This window comes from Mya arenaria, chromosome 2 (genome assembly GCF_026914265.1).
Source record: "Mya arenaria isolate MELC-2E11 chromosome 2, ASM2691426v1".
Lineage (NCBI taxonomy): Eukaryota > Metazoa > Mollusca > Bivalvia > Myida > Myidae > Mya > Mya arenaria.
The window spans coordinates 46,524,765-46,546,050 of record NC_069123.1 but is presented as its reverse complement, the minus strand read 5'-3'; the positions used below and the strand labels follow the sequence as shown (position 1 = coordinate 46,546,050).

Below are 21,286 nucleotides of genomic sequence, written 5' to 3'. Positions count from 1 at the left end.
CAGTACATGGAATAATGGTTAACACAGTGTTCTAATTAAGATGGCTTACTGTTTGAAGAAAACCTCGATGTATTTGCCAAATCGGGAAGAGTTGTCATTGCGGATGGTCTTGGCATTGCCGAAGGACTCGAGGAGTGGGTTAGCCTCAAGGATTTGCTCTGTGATTGTGCTACTCCCAGACCTGTTGACTGCTGCCAGGTACTGCATTGTCAGTTTCGTTGCCTCCGTCTTACCAGCGCCACTCTCACCGCTGTAAAAACACACGCACATACAGGCATTAGAAATGGATATAAACACATAGGGGCATTAGAAACAGATATAAACAATTAACAATATAGAGAATATAATGCAAAGATGTCTGAAAAAAAGTGATCTCTGATATCTCGATTTTCTTGTTGTGTCAAACTTTTTTCATGCTCCCAAATTTATTCCTTCTGTTTCTATTTAAAACAATGCCGGTTATGTCAATATTTTGAACATCATTTTTTTGCTATATAAAAATCATATTTCAGTCCCTTCAGAGGTCTAATTTGAAACATCTCCTTTACACTTTCAGATGATCTGCAGATCAAAATGGAGACGCAACATTTAATGAGTGTTTGTTGCATGTAGCTTTACTAACATTCATGTTAAAATAAGAAACTTATAATTATAATTTGATGAGTAATGCGTAAGTGCAAATGATTGGTTGTTTATTTATGTATTTTATGAAGAGACACTTATATACATAATGGTAAAAATGGAGAAATATGTCAGGAAGAAATTTCTCTACAACGCATATAGAAAACAAACAATCCTATTTTAAACTTAATTGTAAATGATTCTTGTATTTTATTCCAGTTATTGTGAATGTCCTATCTTGTTGACGTTCATAATATCACGAATGTACTATGCTATCATCGTTTAATGTACGATACCGTTGTTTATTATATCATGGATAAGCTTGTTTTTAATTTGGTCTAGTATTAATAACTTACCGTATAAATAATAAAATTGGCATCAAGAAATTTGATATATATTTTCAATAATTAGTTTGCTGTTTTTACGATGGAAACATATTACAAGACCCGTTCAATGGTGGATGAAAGTATCATCTGATCACCTTCGCAATTTTCCATCAAAAACAACCTGGGATGTATATGGACACTTTTCAATATCAGAATTCTTTATATTTACATATGCTGCAAGTCGATTGAGTAGAAATTTCAATTTAGCAGTTAGCCGAGGGACTTTAATATTAGGAATCTTAATTAATTATGCACGAAAACACTTCCCTCAGAATCAATATGAACTGAGTAATACAGATCACATGGTAAAATGCTAAGATTAATTAATATTATAAATAATTTTATAACTACTTGTACTAATGCACTGGCATACATACAAGGATTTTTTCAATGGAAAATGGCCGGGATGTTCCAATCAAATTGGCAGAACAGAATTCAGACTCCTAGCTTTGTATTGGGTTTGTAAGTACATTTTTTTTTTGTATTTCGAATTGAATGATTATTATCTCAAAGTATTTCCCAAGGGTCGGATGGCTTCAACAGCCAGTTTTGACTGTATGTTAAAGTAAGTTGTAATTGATGTAAGAAGGCATTATAGTGAAGATGCTGCATCAAGGTAGGGACAGATAACTAAAAAATCTGTGTATAAACACAATCATGAAGGTGGATAAATTACAAAATGGCATACAATAACATGAAGTTGACAATGATGCTCATTTTGGGTTTTTTAATTAAAACAATGTACCTTCATGGACGTTGAATTTATCATATTTATGTAAAAATGGCAAACACTCAGTTCAGTCTCTGGTACTTAAGTTACCACATTGTTAAATTAAGTTTAAGTAAATATTCTATTCTGATTAGTTCCTTTTGGACTTTGTATACATAAACTTTACTTAAGTTTGTGGCCTAATGTTTGTCTTTCTTAGGTAAGGTATTGTCTCAAACCATCTTCCAAACAGAAGTAAAACTGTGTGTGTTTGGAGGGTACACCGAGCTATTTTGCAAATATTGACAAAAGAAATTAAACCCCTTCAAGAAACTGAACTAGGTTCTAAAGGTAAATCCACACATGCAAACCAAGCCATAAATGGGCAGTTTTCCTTAATAGGTAATAAAAACATGCCACAATTATTTGAAACCAATTACGTCCCATGTACACTGAAAATCAAATTTTCACTGCTAACATCAATAGTAGATTCCATAAAACTGTGAAGCCGAGAGGTCCTTATCATCATTAAATGGTGATCAGTTAAAAAATGAACAACAGTCAATGTATGACAATGCCACAAGGTGGGCCATGTACAAGAACACAGAACTTGAAATACCCCAGAGTGGGGGCCATATACAGGGAAATACCCCAGAATGGGTCATGTACAAAGACATAGCACTAAAATGCCCAAGAGTGGGCCATGTAAAAGGACCTAGCACTAAAATGCCCGAGAGTGGGCCATGTGCAAGGAAACAGCACTCAAAATGCACAAGAATGGGTCATGTACAAGGAAACAGCACTAAAATGCCCAAGCATGGGCCATGTACATGTACAAGGACACAGCACTAAAATGCCCGAGAGTGGGCCATGTACAAGGATACAGCACTAAAATGCCCAAGCATGGGCCATGAACATGTACAAGGACACAGCACTAAAATGCCCGAGAGTGGGCCATGTACAAGGAAACAGCACTAAAATGCCCAAGCATGGGCCATGTACATGTACAAGGACACAGCACTAAAATGCCCGAGAGTGGGCCATGTACAAGGACACAGCACTAAAATGCCCGAGAGTGGGCCATGTACAAGGAAACAGCACTAAAATGCCCAAATTTGGCCATGTACAAGGACATAGCACTAAAATGCCCGAGAGTGGGCCATGTGCAAGGAAACAGCACTCAAAATGCACAAGAATGGGTCATGTACAAGGAAACAGCACTAAAATGCCCGAGAGTGGGCCATGTACAAGGATACAGCACTAAAATGCCCGAATTTGGCCATGTACAAGGACACAGCACTAAAATGCCCGAGAGTGGGCCATGTGCAAGAAAACAGCACTCAAAATGCACAAGAATGGGTCATGTACAAGGAAACAGCACTAAAATGCCCAAGCATGGGCCATGTACATGTACAAGGACACAGCACTAAAATGCCAGAGAGTGGGCCATGTACAAGGAAACAGCACTAAAATGCCCAAGCATGGGCCATGTACAAGTACAAGGACACAGCACTAAAATGCCAGAGAGTGGGCCATGTACAAGGAAACAGCACTAAAATGCCTCAGAATCATTAAAAAGACAAACTTTTTGCATACATTTCACTTTTAGGTACCTTTTCACTAATTAGATGTCTCGAAATAAGTCTGTCATCCGGACCGTCATTTAAGAAAGTGCTGCCGGACCTGTACAAAATTTGCTAGACATGTCCGGCGGACCAGCACATTTCGGGAACACTGCCTTAGACTGGTTCTAAGATAGACTGATTTTGTTACAAAGCGTTGATTTGCTTGGGAACACCAAACTGAATAATAGGTAAGACTGGTTTGGTGTGTATGTCACATAGATTACTCTTGTTATTTATTTGGCTCATGTGAATACCAAACATAAAACATGAAATGAGAAGAAACATTAAAAGTCAATCTGGTTTATGTGGACTAATGAACCAGAAAGCATAAGGTATTTAAATTCAATACAGGTCATTATTCTTGACAAGAAATTGCAGCTACAAAACTTTTTAAAATGATTTTATACAATATCAACCAATTTTATAAAGTGATTGATGGTTAAGTAATGCTTCGTTTAATCAATAACTGAAAACAGTATACCACAGCATTCTTGTTTGTTATTAAATTCTTTATGATTTGGCTTTAAAGGGACTATGCACCAGATTGGCACCAAAAAAAGTTTTTTTCTGAAACAAATCTCAAGACAATTATTTAATAAAATGTTTTACTCTTAATCATAATTGTAAAAAACAATTACCAAAATATAAAAAAAAATCGAGTCAGAGAGGTTCGAACCTTTGTCGCCAAAATTGCAGTCCAGTGTTGTATCCACTGTGCTAAGAAGGCTTACCCTAAAATGTTGGAATTTTAAGCTATATACCTAACTTGGTAATATTACGTAATAACATCGACTAGCCAATCACGCGTAAAAATGAATTCTACTAGGTATACATATCTAGTAATCTTTTTTAATGTAAAAGTATGAAAAAAACTGTGAAAAGTAAATTAATTGTAAACTATGTGGTACTTCAGTTAGTTAGTTTCAATGCATTGTACACATCGATACCAAGTTTATGTCAGTTTTCAACAGTTTTCTTTTTTTTCTTCGCTATTTCATCATACAGTGTATAGCCCCTTTAACATTTTGAGAAATTATACATTCATATTCATACGTATATAATATATTAGACATTTTTAAACAGCACCCCTGAAGAACAAGGTACATTTCTCAAAGACTGCAACAAAGATTTTCAGGGCATAAGACAACATTACAGTCAAAGGTCACAGAATATTGTAAAGGACACACATTATCTGCCTTAAATCTTAAACATTTTATCTGTATTTTCTAATCAGGTCACCATTTTTTCTATTCAATGAAATCACTCACTGCAACTGGTAAGTGGAATGCATAGTTTAGACTTTCCTTGTTAGTATCTAATTAAAGGTTACACTGACTTGTTACTTCTTAATTGGTTTCAATTGTAGAGATCGGGTATACAGGCTGGTCACATGACACCAGGGGTTGAACATACGTCCAAAATCCTAATAGATCATCGGAAATAATCAGTCAAGCCATTTCCAACAATTTTCAGCAATCAAAATAAAAACTGAGCATTATTAAGAATAACATGCTGCCCATGGATGTTTGCAAGTACACTGAATAATTGTGTTTTGTTTTTTACAAAGTCATTTTGATTTTTAGTTGAATACCAAACATTTTCTACTGTTGTTTTCAATGCTTTTGTATTTTTAAAGCCAAATAACGATAATGGATTCTGAGATTTTGCTATCGATTTTCGGTGATCACAGTTTTAAACGTGTGATTTTCAACAATGTCAATAATCGATCATCATTTTATTCCTGCTAGGCACAAGCTATGAAACAGTATGAAAAATTCGCTGACAAATAACAAACTGTGATAAAATATGAAAAACAAACAAACTTTGCTATTTTCGTTTAATGAGAATTGAGTCGAAGACACCTACCACTTGATTTTCGTTCAATATTCAGTATTAAACAATTTCACATTTAAGATTTCATAATAAAAATGCTCTAAGGTAAACTCCCGCCAACTAGCATGAATAATTCAGTAGTGTTGTATTTCCATCAAGTGTTCGATAATTTGCTGACAATTATTTTGAAGGGAGGAATTGTTCCTTGAACAAAGAAAATTTAAAACTTTAAACCTTATTTTGGTAGAGCATAAGTGCCAGAGATGTGAAGCCATTGTAGCCGGGTATTTATCAATGCCTACCCTTCACTAAACTGTACTTGAACATTAACTGTAATCAGTACCTAATTGAAATTGTCAATGGAAATTTTGATGTTTTGTTAAATTTGCGACATATGATATGTGTATGTCTATATACAGTCCTTTACAAAGATGAAATATTTCATATTTAAAAAGGTCTAGCAATTTAAATTCTTTGGGAACGTTGTACAGTGAAGTACCATATAATTGGATTATGTTAATGATATTCTATATTCATAACCAATAAAACTTCCTTTTTCGTCATTCAAACTGACTTTTTGCATAAGATATATATATATAAATGCAGATTTGGTTAATATTACGATTCTATTTTTTGCAATATTTCATTTCATTGATAGCCCCCTGCCATATTTAAAGTTCCCACCAATCTTAACATACATGTGGTTTTTCTTTTATCATCCGTCCATAACCAAGGTTTTCCTTTTACAAAAATGGCCATTCACAAACTTTAAGAATTAATAATAACCTGATTTACACCATTTAAAGTTTACCAACCTGAAATACTAATTTATTCAGAAGACCACAATTTATTAAGCTCAGAAACAAATGTAAGTGAATGAAATATCACCTGAATTGAGATATTAAGTAAATAAGAACGTATGTGAAGAATAAATCTTGAATAATGAGAGGTTTAGCAGCGTTGGACCATGCCCAGCTGAGATTTAGGCCAGTTAATGGCTTAAAATGGTATTGACCGTCACATGGGAAATGTAGAATATTAATATGATCACCTTTTTACCAATGGTTTAGTGTGTCTTAATTGTTACGTTCATATATGTTATTTTCTTATCATACAATTCATAGCTATCTTTACAGTCCAACAGCCATAAACAAAAAAAAGATGTTATGCCATATACAGTATTTTGTCATTAAGCTAAGTGTTTTTATGTTTGCTTTTTCTTTTTTTATGTTATATACATTATCAGTTTTTCAAACTTTTGATTAAACAGATTGTGCCAACTATAATCAGCACCATCTTATATTATGTGAGATGTTTCCTTCGACCTCAGGACAGATTTAATGCTGACTAGAAATGAAATCACTACATCTAAATTAAACATCAATACATGAAAAAAACCTCTCTATCTATTTCTTGTTTATTCTTGAAATTAAAACACTTTCAATCTTGATGTGGTTTGATTGTTATGCTCTGAAAAAACCTTGAAATGCCCACGTAATAAAGCTTTCTCATTCATTAGCGGAACATTGCTACATTGTCTACACTATACCTGATCACGATAACTTGGTTTTCTGTGTTTTTCATCATCCGGCCATAAGCTGTACTCGAGATAGCAAACAAGTGCCTGAAATCATCAACATTGAAATTACCTTTTATGGATGAAATATTCAAAACTGAGAAGCTCTTTTTTTTTATATATCAGCATTGATGAACGAAAACAAGGCGTGAAGAATATGGAGTAAAGTGTTTTATTTTTTTGCCTAAAATCCTTTAGATTTTTTATCCTGTGGAATGCAAGAACCATGCAATCACAATGGATTTTTTCTTAATGTTTCATCCAAAATCAATAGTATCAATGATTGGTAATTTACCTCCATCAGTAATGAATATTTTATTACCCCCAGATAGACATTGCAGAACATAGTAAATGTCCCCTCCCTCAAAGGCAGACATAACAATCAATTTTGAAAAACATTGAATAACAATCAGTTCTACTAAAAGCCAGTAGCAAAATATTTACAGAGATAAAAAAGGAAACTTCTTAAATAAAACCAGAAATCTTAACACTTGAGACAACGTTGCCAGTATACACAGCCATATGTCATCAGATCTTATGATTGGAACTTTGCACTGTCAAAGAATTTGATTAAAATATTTCTCTAAAAAAACAACTTAAAAAAAATGACTTAAAGCATGATTTTTAAGACTCATATACATATACAAAATAAATTGCTGACCAATATCAACATGAACTGATAGCATCATAAAAAAAATAATTAACAACTAAATTGTGACAAAATTAACATGAAGATTTGAACCATTAAATTAAAGAAATCTTTGATTGTAATCTAAAATGGGTAAAAATAGTAAGGGTCATACGGTGGCAGTGCTCCAATAGGCTGACCCTCATAGCGTTTCACCATGTCTAGTCCGTAGATGTTGAACATATGGTACGGGTTCACTGACACAAGGATACTACCGCAGTAGGTCTGAAATGCAGACATAAAATCACATTATTGTCATAGCTGAAAAGAGCTTCAAATGTTGTAAACTCACAGGATCTTGGAAACAATAGCTGCACTTTCCTTTTTTTTCAGTAAAAAAGGGACATAACTCAACATTGATCAGAGAGTTATGGGTGACGCTACTAGTTTCTATTGTCTCTGGTAAATATATATGTATTTTGTTTGATTGGAATTTAAATCATCTTGAATTGTTTATGATTTAAATTTATGAAAACTGATGCCAACACTGCTGATACTGCTGCTGATGACAAAGGTACCAATAATACCTCCACTTTTTGGGGGAACACAGACAGCTTCAGAAATGACTCTAACAACATTGACTATGTAATAGATGGCATGAAGTAAAATCTTAATGATCAAGAATGAGTGGAGTGAGCATGGGGAACATGCCCTTCCTAATCATTTACTTTTTGCATATCATCTAACTAGCTTTGAATACAACGTCATTGGCTGACACATTGTTATTTCAAAATCTGAAACACCTGAGAGAGTGCATCAGATGATTGGCAGTGGGCGGACCTTTAAACACCCACGAAAGTTGAAATTCTTAATAATTAAGTCTAGTACTTAATAGTAATAATAGCCTATATGCAATTTCATTGGCTGAAAATGTATGTATTCTAATCAAGTTTACTAATGATGGTTTTCACTCCATTTAAACATGATTAATTTTCTGCTTTTTAAGCCAATATGTTTATTATTGAAAGATCAGCACCTTAAGTGAATAGTTTATTTTAAAGTACTCCATTTTAACCAATACACATGACCTGTACAGCTATCATTAGAAGCATTACAGATATGGTAGGGTTTTATCAAAATTTGTCATTTTGGCAGCTTCCTGTTGACAGAGTAGAGTACCTCACAACTTAGGATATCAGGACTTATAATATCCTTTGATAATTTGACTATATCTTAAATGCTCTTAATAGCAAAGTGATTTGACTCATACACATATTTAACTTCTTTTAAGATCGTAGTACATGGTATACAGGTTATTTTTTAGACTGGGCAACGTGACTAAGTATGCTTACGTATATCTGGTCATTGCTGTAGCGAGCATCTAGATTCTCCAGTATGGTACGCTCATCCAGAACACTGAAATAACAACAACAACAGGCTAGCAACAACATCAATAAAGTTATACCAACCATGGTAGCAAAAAGCTATAACAACCACAGCAGCAATAAGTTATATTAACCATGGAAACACACAGTCAAAATAGGTGAACAATCAGAAACTTCCATTTTCTTCCTTACTGAACATTATAGCCAAAAGGAAACCCTAACTCTTTACCTCTCATTGATGTTTTGAAACACTACATGAGACCCATGCATGGTCACTGTAATTTGTAATATGTATACATACATGTATACTCTATTTCCTTATATGCAGCATTTCATAGTAAACAAACAGCAAGTGCGGCCATGACCTGAGAGGAAGGGACATGGGTTTTGCATGGAACATGTCATCTTGATATGTCTAACATGTGTGGTAAGCAAATTTAAAATCTGTCAAAACAAAAGAAAGTTACTGTCCGGACATGACCACCTATACTTTATGTCCTTATATGCAGCATCCATAGTAAACAAACACTAAATGTGACCTTGACCTTAGAGGAAGGGACATGTGAAACGTCATGGTAATGTGTCAAAAACATGTGTCAAAAACATGTGGCAAGTTATTTTAAAATCTAAATATACAGAGAAAGTTACAGCCTGGAGGCGAGAAATTGAGCTACCCCACTTTGACGAATGGACAGACTATGTATTTTCTTCTTTTAAAAAACGCCCCTCAAACATTTAGTATTAAGTGGTTTTTCAAATGAAATCATAACCAAATAGCTTTTAACCCTAATGACCACACCCCCTAAACCCCCCAATGTCGACCCAGACAGATAAAAGGAAGGTGCGATTTTAATATGCCAATATTCCTGGGCACAAAAATGTTGAAATCATTTTTACAGCATTCTTTAAAATTCATTATGCTGATAAAATGAAATAGTAATCATATTTTGGGGCAGTGTTTTGTAACTCATTTTAAATCAAGGTTGCAACAATCTTAAATTTATCAACTACAGGATTTAACCTGTCAAATATTTCGTTTAAATTGACCAACAGAAAACAAGTGTGCTTTACATATTTTGGAGGCTTGGGAGATTTCACAATGATAACATATCAATACATGGGGCTACTTGACTGACACACAAAATCAAAATGACTGGTTCCTTGTAGGTCAATTAATTTTTCTAAAATTTAACAGCTTTAATTTTTTGAACTAACAAATCTTAACTGATACTTCTACAATAAGTGGGCTTCGGCAAACATTGGCACACACAACAAACCTCTCAATTAAGACTATTTTAGGACAGTTTACCTTCCAATCAATTATAATGAAATATTAAATATTTTGAAATAATTTACATCAACTGTGGTAGAATTCAATTAGGTCAAGTCATATTTCACTGCCAAAAAAATAGGATGACTGGGATTTATCATATTTACTTTAGATTTAGCCCCGTTAGGCTGACTACAAGAACCATTGCCATTTTGTCTGGGCCAATGTTAAAAAATACTCTATAAAACAAATCATTTTAATACAACTTCCTGGTGCAAGAATTACCAACAATTTACAAGAAACTCCTCGAAGGACAAAAAAAAAAGTTTGTCTGGTGGCAAAAAAAATATCTTGGGGTATGTTAGAGAACCAAAAACAAACATATTTTTATAATGCCTTATCACACACCAAACAATAAACCATTAAGCCACTGTCAAATATGTATTTAAACCTACCCACCCCCCCCTCCCCAGTCCTTGTCTTTTACAATTACTGGCCATTAGACAAGATTTAAGGATTGACATTTCAAGATTTAAGGAAACGGCATTCAAAGAAAGTGTTACCAATTTAGCTGTTCAATTTTGCTCTAATCACGGTGATGATTATAATGAATGATATATATGCTACATGACTAATACTTGAATATTAATTTTGCCATATGTTTGCATCCTTAATTATTATAAAAGGTTAAAAATGTTTTAGCACACTGTGATAACACTTCAATGAAGAGACCCCCTCCTTCCATCCCCCTTCCCCTCCTTCCATTCCCAACCCCCTTCTACCCCCTTCCATCACCACCCCACTTCCATCCCCGCCCCAGTCCTATATACATGACTCTTGTTGCCTTTATAATAAGAACACCTACAATACTTTTTTGTCAAGTCATACTGAATTTAGATACGTCAGTCAAAATGCATGAGGGTGATCAGTTTCTATCATTGAGCTTATCAAAACCAAACAAATTAACAAGTTGTAATCTCTCATAGTTGTTTTTGTGTTGTAATTTTCCACATATCTGGTATGTTTTGATAAAATTCCAGCATCTCTCTCGACACTATTAGTGTCAATGATAATCAATTAATAGTCTTTACTTGACTTTTAAAGCTAAAGATACCACAGAGGGTCTAAATTAAATTCACGTTAAAAAGTACAAAACATAACTTGTGGAACATGTAAGGCTTGTTATTTCTTGATGTAAATCTGAAACAAAACAAAACCTAACCTCGTTACATTAAACTCATTAGGCTGACAAATCATCTACATAAAATATGTATTCCCATGAAAGCTGTCGCAAAAAAACATAATTTCTTTAAAACCGTGTTCTAACTAAAGACATTCCACAATGTTCGAAATACCCTGCTAATTACATGTTCACAACAATGATAAAAAATATGAAAAGAGTAACTTTTTCTGAACAAGTAATACAACACAAAATCCTGAATTGATTTTAATGCACACTTGATGTATTTCTTCGAAAAATAACGCAAAAATCATGACTTTCTATTCCTCTGCTGGTTCATGTTAAAAACTTTAAAAAATGTGCTTTTGAGTAAACGCCTATGCTTGTCCGCTGTTTTTTTCAGTTGAAAAGGGGTTGAAAAGGGGTCATTAGTTGACATTGTAGTCAAGTGTTATGGGCCTTTCTATACATGTGCATATTGTTCCTGGCAATGTGTGCACAAAGTTCCATTTGAATACCTATAATGGCTTTGTCAGTAATGGTCAATTAAAGTTTTTACAACGATGAAGCTGACAATACCGCCAATTCTGACAACAGTGCTGGCACCACTAAGGCTATGGCAATACCCTGACTTTTTCTTCATATATCATGTTCATCGGCTCATTCTCTGACAAGTGGTTAATATTGTGGAGGTAACTTGTTACCCCTAGGAAACTGAGATGCTTCTCCAGGCCAGTCATACCCCTAGGAAACTGAGACAATTCTCCAGGCCATTCATACCCCTAGGAAACTGAGACACTTCTCCTAGCCAATTCATACTCCTAGGAAAGTGAGATACTTCTCCTGGCCAGTCATACCCTTAGGTAACTGAGACACTTCTCCTAGCCCATCATACCCCTAGGAAACTGAGAAACTTCTCCTAGCCAATTCATACTCCTAGGAAACTGAGATGCTTCTCCAGGCCAGTCATACCCCTAGGAAACTGAGACACTTCTCCTAGCCAATTCATACTCCTAGGAAAGTGAGATACTTCTCCTGGCCAGTCATACCCTAAGGTAACTGAGACACTTCTCCTAGCCCATCATACCCCTAGGAAACTGAGATGCTTCTCCAGGCCAGTCATACCCCTAGGAAACTGAGACAATTCTCCAGGCCATTCATACCCCTAGGAAACTGAGACACTTCTCCTAGCCAATTCATACTCCTAGGAAAGTGAGATACTTCTCCTGGCCAGTCATACCCCTAGGAAACTGAGAGACTTCTCTTGACCAAACTTACTTCTAGAAACTTAGACACTTATCCATGCCAGTCAATACTGCTCGGAACTGATACAATTTTCCTGGCTATGTAGAAAGGATATCGTTAGCTTAGCAGGCCAAATTTAACCGGAGACCCTTTGTTAGGATAGAAAGCACTAGTCAGCTATTCTGATGATGTAGAATTATATTTTATGTCATACATGCCATATTTTCTGGAGACCATTCAGGGGGATTTGTTCAAAAGGCTGAAAATTCAGGGGGATTTTGGTTGTATTCAGGGGGATTTTTTTTAGCAGGTCTAAGTTGGCGAAATTTTAAAGTATTTTTAGACGCAAGTACGAAAAAATGTATTCACATATAGTTTGCTTTGAAAACCTCTTAACTTTTTCATTATACAGAATTATTTTATGTCCTGATTTATCATATTCTTATGATACACTGTCATGTCATACTGTAATGCACTTGCAGAACAAAATATGTCATTGGAAAAATATGTTTTCGAGACAATTAAATTAAATTTACCTTCCTCCAAAGTCTTTTAAAAAATTGTGCTTAATTCTATCAACTTGATGACTTTCAGACAATAAGAGAATAGAATAAATATTATTAATTTCTTCCTTCCAAAATAGTAATATTTCTTTGCCTTTGATAATTACTACAAATTAATTGATCACTTGTTGTAAAAGTTTCCTTTTGGCATTTCACCCTTGTGGAGTTGTTTCTTTACATTGAGTCACATACTGTGGTTTCACTTACTTTGTCATTATTGCCTGATGTAAAATTTCTAAAAAAAAAAAAAAATTTTTTTTTTTTTTTAAATTCCGGGGGATTTTTATCTCCCGCCGGGAGACTGGGGGATGGATCGAAATTCCGGGGGATTTTTCCCCCCGCCGGGGGATATGGCATGTATGTTATGTGCACACTTTTTTGTTATATTCAGGCGGTGAGTTATTCAATATGATATTTCTCATTTTACAAAATGAAAACTATTGTACAACAGCCTTAAACTTCTATCAAAATACACATTGAAATCATCTAGAAAAAATAAAGGTGACAGAAATAAATGTTATGTTATAAAACTCTTTCAATAGTATATTCTTTCACATTCCACAATGTATTTTTATAAAGTCTTTACAACTATAAGTAGACAAACTTAATGATCCTTTTCAAACTATGAAAAGCCTTTGCAACTTAATCAGCATAAATGATTTCCCTGCTCTGAGGCAAGGCCAATTTTTTAAAATACATTATTTATATATATAACATTGATTTTCAGCTCAGGTATCTAAGGAATCATTCATGGAGAGTCAGTATACGGTTATGTCATGTTCTGATATATATTGAACTGTCAATTTATGCTTCTTTAAAACAAACAATATCCTTGTAAATTGAGTGTACTCATGCATTAAATAAACATTTGAAAGATTCCCCAAAGAATGAGTAAATACTTCAATCCCTTCTGTAAGCGCATTTTCATAACAATTTTCAAAGGGTTTTTAAGTTTATCATATTTTCAGATATTTAAATTCCACAGAAGATAAAAGTTAAGGCGTCAACACATCACCTGATAAACCCCGATTGATAAATAACAATGTCACCTTTTCTGAAAAGTCCCAAAACATAAGAATATTTTTTGATTTCTGATTACTCTGTCAAGTTGCAATTTTAACAATGAATAACAGAGTTGCAAGACTCAATTTTGTTTACAGAAATATAAAACAAAAGGAAAGGCCACCATATCTATTAATTGCCATAACAACTCACTCTAGTTTGATCATGTCCTCCACTCCCCGCTCTCCAACCTCACCATCGTCATGGTTACCATAACCATTTGTTGTTGCCATGGTAACTTGTATCTTCCTTTCCCTGTCAAACGAAGTGCATACTGATTGCAACATATTTTGCAGCTTTTTCTTTACATGAAAAGCAGTCAGTTTGTTGTCAAAAGTGACCTTGACCACATAATCTTAACATGAATAACAAATATTATATTTCATTAAAACATTATAACTGTTTTATAAAACAAAAAGTTGATGCAGTTTGAGCTTAGCAATAGCCAAAACATTTAAAATCAAATACAATGTATACTTCAGGAAATAAATTAATAAATTTTAAATTTAAGCCAGTATTTTAAATAAAACGAAGCAGATTGTGTAACATAGTCTCACCTATCTAACAGAGCTCAGAACCCAATGTCATCCTTGTAAAAGCCGTACTGTGCCTAGCCCTGAAAAATGAAAAAATAAAGCTGCACAAACAAATACCAGGAAGAGAATTGAAATAAGATTCGCAACCCTTTGATAATTTTATAAACACTTTGTAATAAATTCTTGTAACAATAACAAACGTGTTGAATTTCAACTCATCATATTTCAGTGAGCCGACACCATGATACAATTTTGCAAGAAAATGTAAAGAATCTACATAAAATTGATATCGTTGTGTACAATGCATTGAATCTTACTTGCTGATGTATTACAATGCTATATTACGAAACAAGCATTTTTCCCTTCTTTTGCACATTTTCCAAATCAAAATTAATTGCGCTAAATGTCAACTGCGTTGGTATATATTGAACTCATCACATGACTTTCACATGCTAATTTTACACACTTCAATTGGCTTCCCTGAAGAATGGACAGAGCAAGGAAGCAGAATACTACTGCTAAACAAAGTAGAGAGAGCCCGACACTTAAACATCGGTGACGACATTGATTGATTGAAACTTTTGAAAGAAGTTAACTCTGCTGAAAATGACAGCAAGTTGCCAAAACACTTATGTCACAGTATAGCATGTGGAATTATCACATGACTTGCAAGGTGTTCGGAAAAACCCCATTTCACATTTATTTTTACTAGGAAAGCATTATGCACTATCTTTTAATGGGAAAACTCAGCTGAGATGGCTACATGATTGTTGCATTTATTCTTTAAATCATGTAAAATGATGTATTGACAATTCTAAGCTTGTATTGAGGAAATACTCTATTTGCCGATTTAAGGACCAACTGGTGTCTAGTCCCTTTAAACCTTCTCTAAATATCTCACCTTATAATGCAGTTTCTTCATGATGAAGCAGGTGAATCTGATATGGCCACTATTTAATTATCCAACCACATGTCTGCACAGAATTAAATCCAGGACTTGTGTATCACTTAAAACACATGAACATAACTTATCCTGTGGACTTGGAACTGTACGCATCAGGCGACTTCACTCTGAAATCATATATTGACATGTTCATACTTATTTCAAACAAACTTACATGACTGTCATCTCATCAGTTTCTGAGAAGCAGCACACCTTGAAATCCAACTGTATATATAAATGTTATATTGTATTTATAACCAATAAAAAATTCTTTACCACAATAAATTGCTCCACTCTTGTAAATGGCGATACACAAATGTATGATGTAAGATAGCCAAGCATGTCAATCTATGTAGACATGAAACACGCCTATCAAGCCTTATAGTCCTTCAATGATAGCTCACACAGATAACATTTTTAGAAACTCAAATGCATAATATCCCTACTTGATTGACTGTGAGTTGGGATTTAAACTCACAACCTTATCTCTACTCTTGAGCTGTTTCACATACAATAAACTTGAGTAGTAGGGATTGTGCCTTCTCCAAATATCAGTCAGTTTTCCACAATTTCTAATTTCATTCTCATATAAAACAGAAGTTCACATTATGATCATGATGTTCCACCTGCCCTTTGTGGGACCAATCTCACTCTAACTTAAAAGTAGTCACCTGCAGGTATAAGTAAATGTACATGTTTATTTTTGGTCTACTCAACAATAAATATGGCACCCAACAATGGTTAAGATCACTAGAAATAAATAATAACTTTTTAATGTGCAGAGGTTGTTTTCTGCTTAAAGGATTTTTTGGTTTACGGTGCTCTTCTAAATGATTAAATGTAAATCTCTCCGGCAGTTCAAGTGGCCAAGACACAGTAGCCTATACACAAAATATATCTACTGATATTGAATCATCAAATATTAAAATTCAAAAACAATTTCACATAATTTTCTTCTTTTCTTTTTCTGTGGGTGTATGTGCCTGATTTACATAAATTAAAGAAGCTGAAAGTTTGCCACTGTTGTGATGGCTCCTTGTATCATCTTGACTACTATGAGGGTTATGCAAACCATTTTCGCTACTGTAATCAATATTAAACTAAACAATTGAGATTGAGGGGACCCCCGCAATAATCTTCGAGTTTACGAGGTGCCTGACAAGACTGAAGTACTTTACCAACAGCCAGAACAACTTTACAAGTGCAAACATTTCACAATAGAGTGAAAAGAATTCCTGTCACCAGAAGAATAAAGCTATCATTTACACCGTTTTGATTGTAAATGATGAGTTTTCGATGATGAAGGATAAAGCGCAATAACATTTTACAGAAATAAAACAATTTTCTGGTGCCATTGTAGACTTTTAGATCCATTCAGTGTCAAATTATTCAAAAAGAATACTGACAAATTACCAAAAGATGTAACATGATATCTAATCACGCCTCAATGCAAATGCATTTTCATAATAAATATGAAGTGACTCCCGCAAGAAGACAACGCATTCCAATGACAATACCAATTTTACACTGATGTTACAAGATAAATTAAGATATTTTTTGCAATGCATAGCCTGTAAATTGATTTCACATGTAAAACTTTCCTATTAACGGACATTTCATGAAGGTTATTATTGCACTTGAAGTGTCTTGTTTACTTTCCTCTGCATGAGATCTGCACCAACCTTCCACTTCCACAATTACAAACCATTGAAAGAAATTACTGCAATGGCCTCCTTGTCTCTTGGCCTCCTTGTTAACTGGCCTCGTTGTTAACTGGCCTCCTTGTCAACTGGCTTCCTTGTTAACTGGCTTCCTTGTCAACTGGCTTCCTTGTTAAATGGCTTCCTTGTCAACTGGCCTCCTTGTCAACTGTCTCCTTGTACACTGTCAAATGGCCTCCTTGTCAATTACTGTCAACTGTCTCCTTGTACACTGTCAAATGGCCTCCTTGTCAATTACTGTCAAATGGCATCCTTGTCAATTACTTTCAACTGTCTCCTTGTACACTGTCAAATGGCCTCCTTGTCAACTGTCTCCTTGTACACTTTCAAATGGCCTCCTTGTCAATTACTGTCAACTGTCTCCTTGTACACTGTCAAAAGGCCTCTTTGTCAATTACTGTCAACTGTCTCCTTGTACACTGTCAACTGGCCTCCTTGTACACTGTCAACTGGCCTCCTTGTACACTGTCAACTGGCCTCCTTGTACACTTTTAACTGGCCTCCTTGTCAATTACTGTCAACTGTCTCCTTGTACTCTGTCAAATGGCCTCCTTGTCAATTGCTGTCAACTGTCTCCTTGTACTCTGTCAAATGACCTCCTTGTCAATTAATGTCAACTGTCTTCTTGTACTCTGTCAAATGGCCTCCTTGTCAACTGGTCTCCTTTCTCCTTTTCAACTGGCCTCCTTGTTGACTGTCCTCCTTGTATATTGGCCTTGTTCCTCCCTTTCAACTAGCCTCCTGGTTTACTAGCCTCCTTATCAACAGGCCTTTTTGTCAGCTGGTCTCCTTGTCAACTGGCCTCAATGTCTATTAGCCTCCCTCCTCCTTGTCAACTGCCCTTAACTTGTCAACTGGCCTCCTTGTTAACTGGCCTCCTTGTCTATTGGCCTCCCTCCTTTTTGTCAACTGGCCTACTTGTCAACTGGTCTCTTTATCTATTGGCCTCCCTCCTCCTTGTCAACTGGCCTCCTTGTCAATTGGCCTTTTTGTCTATTGAACTCCTTCCTCACAGTGTCAACTGGCCTCCTTGCTAATTGGCCTCTTTGTCTATTGGACTCCTTCCTCACTGTCAACTGGCCTCCTTGTTAACTAGCATTCCTGTCAACTAGCCTCCTTGTCAACTAGCCTCCTTGTCAACTGGCCTCTTTTTGAATGTCCTCCAAGGTTTGTCTTAAAACATCCTAAAAAGCTTTTAAATGGTACATGTAGTCCCTTTACTCTCAGTACACTTAGTCCATACAGTAAGGGCAAGTCCTAATTTCATCCATATCATTCAGTACATATCAAAATGATATCAAAAAATCCTGTTTCACAACTCTATAACATAAATACAATGACACAATTCCAAATTTTTCGTCACCAATATTTGAATATTCTGCACCGTATTACCTGCCGCAGCAAAATTGACAATTATAGGTTGCACAAAAGAGGCAAAACACAATGAATACTATTGATCAGACAACCAGAGTGTATTGTTCTTGTATAAAGGATATACTTGAAAGAGCCCAATGAACATTTTCTTTACCAAATGACATAAAATATTTGTCATTTAACATGGTGAAACTGCAGTGAGACAATTCCTTGTTACGCTCGAAGAAAACAAATTTCAGGTTGTCGATCATGTACCCTTCCAGAACAGTTTTGTGTTTCCACTTAATTGTGGGCAAAACAGTAGAGGATTTTTCAAATATTCAGTGGTTAATAATAGTTAAAACATTCATGTTGAAGCTTAACAATTAAAAAGGTCAGAGTGAGTGAAGCCGTTAAGTTCCATCTTAGTCATTAACATTTTAAATAATATGTTCAAGCTTACTTATATTTTAGGGGGTCAACTAAATCATGACGCCTGGTCTGTTAAGATGTAAAACTGAAGTTCTTAGCGATTTAATAAAGCATTGTACTAATTGCAGACCAATTTGCAATTAGTTTGTTGGAAATGTAGGTCTAATCTAATTTCCTGTAGATCATTTTGGGCAAAACAGCCAAGACTTAGTTTTGTAGAGCAGATGTCTGTCAGTCTGCATCATTTGGAAATTGCCTGTTTTTCAAAGCTCTTTGTGTCCTCGGTCTGTGGCCTCGCTGCAGTGTTCTCTGTTCTGTAGATTGCCAAAATTTAACTCTAGCATATACTTTATGTCTTTTGTATCTGCATGCAGATCAAGTGTGGAATGTTTGCATACAATACAGCTGTTAAAAAGGGCACAGACATTAATTACTCTGAGAGTCCCAGCTTTATTAATTATTCCATATTCTTTATTTGTTGAAAATATCAGAGCCATCTTGAGAAATATTTTCTCCTACTCCAGTGCTCCCTTTTCAAAATCTTCTTTCAATCATGATCACACATTGACACTAAAGATAAGGCTGCCAGTTTACGTCAATCTTTGAAGAATTTAAAACAGTGACATATGCTGTCCCGTTCGAGTATCCTTAAAGCCAACGCCTAAATGTTAAATTTAAGGCGTCTGGAAATACTGGCATAAAGAATTGTAAAGGATCCGCAATTATGTTTTTTAAAGTCTGTCAATGAGAAAATATTAACAGAATTATTGCATACCGCAGATAGAAATAATTAGTGCCGATATGGCAGATCAATACAGACAGACAGATCTGAAGACATCCTGACAAACTAGTTGAGTTGGTTAATAATATATGCAAAATATGTTCAATTAGTGCAGCAGTCCCTTTTCTAAAATATTATGCATGTAACAAAATAGCTACACGCTGCATTACATGTATATATACCTTGATTCTGCGCTTCTTGTAAAGACCTAAACGCTGCATTTCTTACAATTAAACGTGCCCATCACACCTTACGTATCCTTATGGCAAAGAGTTTATAACGATATCATTTCAATAAGATTGCATAATGCTTATAAACCCCTAAACACTGCATGCTTCTTAAAAAGTTTTTTTTTATTTATTAATGATTTCCTTAAATAAGAAATAAGACTACTGTTTATCTCTCATTGAATAGTCCTATATTTCTTATTAAAAACAAAATGAGTGTAGATAAAGTGTTTGGAGCCAACATTGACATGTTCAATCCTTACCAATGCTAGCTATTCGCTGTCAGGATTTGTATACTTCAAAGGAGACAATAGTACATACAAACATAATACCTTTTTGTTTAATCAGCTAAACCCTTGCACAAAAACTACAAAATACAACAGAATAAACAAATTTCTGCTTGGCTAGACAGACACATATGTAACAATACATGACCAGTAATGTTTGCATTCTTCAATTAAACAGATGGTTTTTCAATGATATTCAACTATGCAGCAGCACCATGGTAGCAGTGATTGTATTGCCCAACAGACGACTCTTTAACAATTACCTATCTTATGCAATGATGTTAATTAGTTTTCAAAAAATGTTGACTGTTTCACACAAAGTTCTTGTAAGGCATGCAGCAAAGATAGTTTCAACACAAGTATATTAAGTCTTCCCCGCAGGCAACATGAAGATTTTCATAATGAAGTCCTCACCAAATGCATCAAAGACAGTTTCAACATAAAGTGCTCTCCGCAGACAACATTGGTAGTTTCAACATAAATTTCTCTCTATAGGCAACATTGGCAGTTTCAACATAAGGTCCTCTCCGCAGGCAACATTGGCAGTTTCAACATAAATTCCTTTCTGCAGACAACATTGGCAGTTTCATCATTAAGTCCTCAACACAGACACCATTGGCAGTTTTAAAATTAAATTCTCATCACAGGCAACATTGGCAGTTTCAACATAAAGTCCTTTCTGCAGACAACATTGGCAGTTTCAACATAAATTTCTCTTGGTAGGCAACATTGGCAGTTTCAACAAAGTCCATTCCACACACAACATTGGCAGTTTCAACATGAAGTTCTCTACGCAGGCAAGATTGGCAGTCTCAACATTAATTCCTCATCACAGGCAAGATTGGCAGTTTCAACATGAAGTCCTCATCATGGGCAACATCGGCAGTTTCATCATAAAGTCCGCATCACAAACAACATTGGCA

The 21,286-nt window shown here is 34.9% G+C and overlaps 1 protein-coding gene across 15 annotated transcripts in view; it reads right to left on the bottom strand.

Moving 5' to 3' along the window:
• The window catches only part of LOC128212115 (unconventional myosin-XV-like), a 75,726-nt gene that overhangs the window by 47,485 nt on the left and 6,955 nt on the right, over positions 1-21,286 (bottom strand). For all 15 annotated transcript variants that reach the window (XM_052917431.1, XM_052917407.1, XM_052917422.1 and 12 more), the window contains exons 2-8: positions 15,521-15,690; positions 14,641-14,699; positions 14,237-14,338; positions 8,731-8,794; positions 7,554-7,663; positions 6,724-6,798; positions 50-250 (exon numbers count right to left, since the gene is read on the bottom strand). In XM_052917431.1, the coding sequence (XP_052773391.1) occupies positions 50-250; positions 6,724-6,798; positions 7,554-7,663; positions 8,731-8,794; positions 14,237-14,316 (530 nt within the window). In that variant the 5' untranslated portion in view covers positions 14,317-14,338; positions 14,641-14,699; positions 15,521-15,690. The remainder of the gene's footprint in view (positions 1-49; positions 251-6,723; positions 6,799-7,553; positions 7,664-8,730; positions 8,795-14,236; positions 14,339-14,640; positions 14,700-15,520; positions 15,691-21,286) is intronic.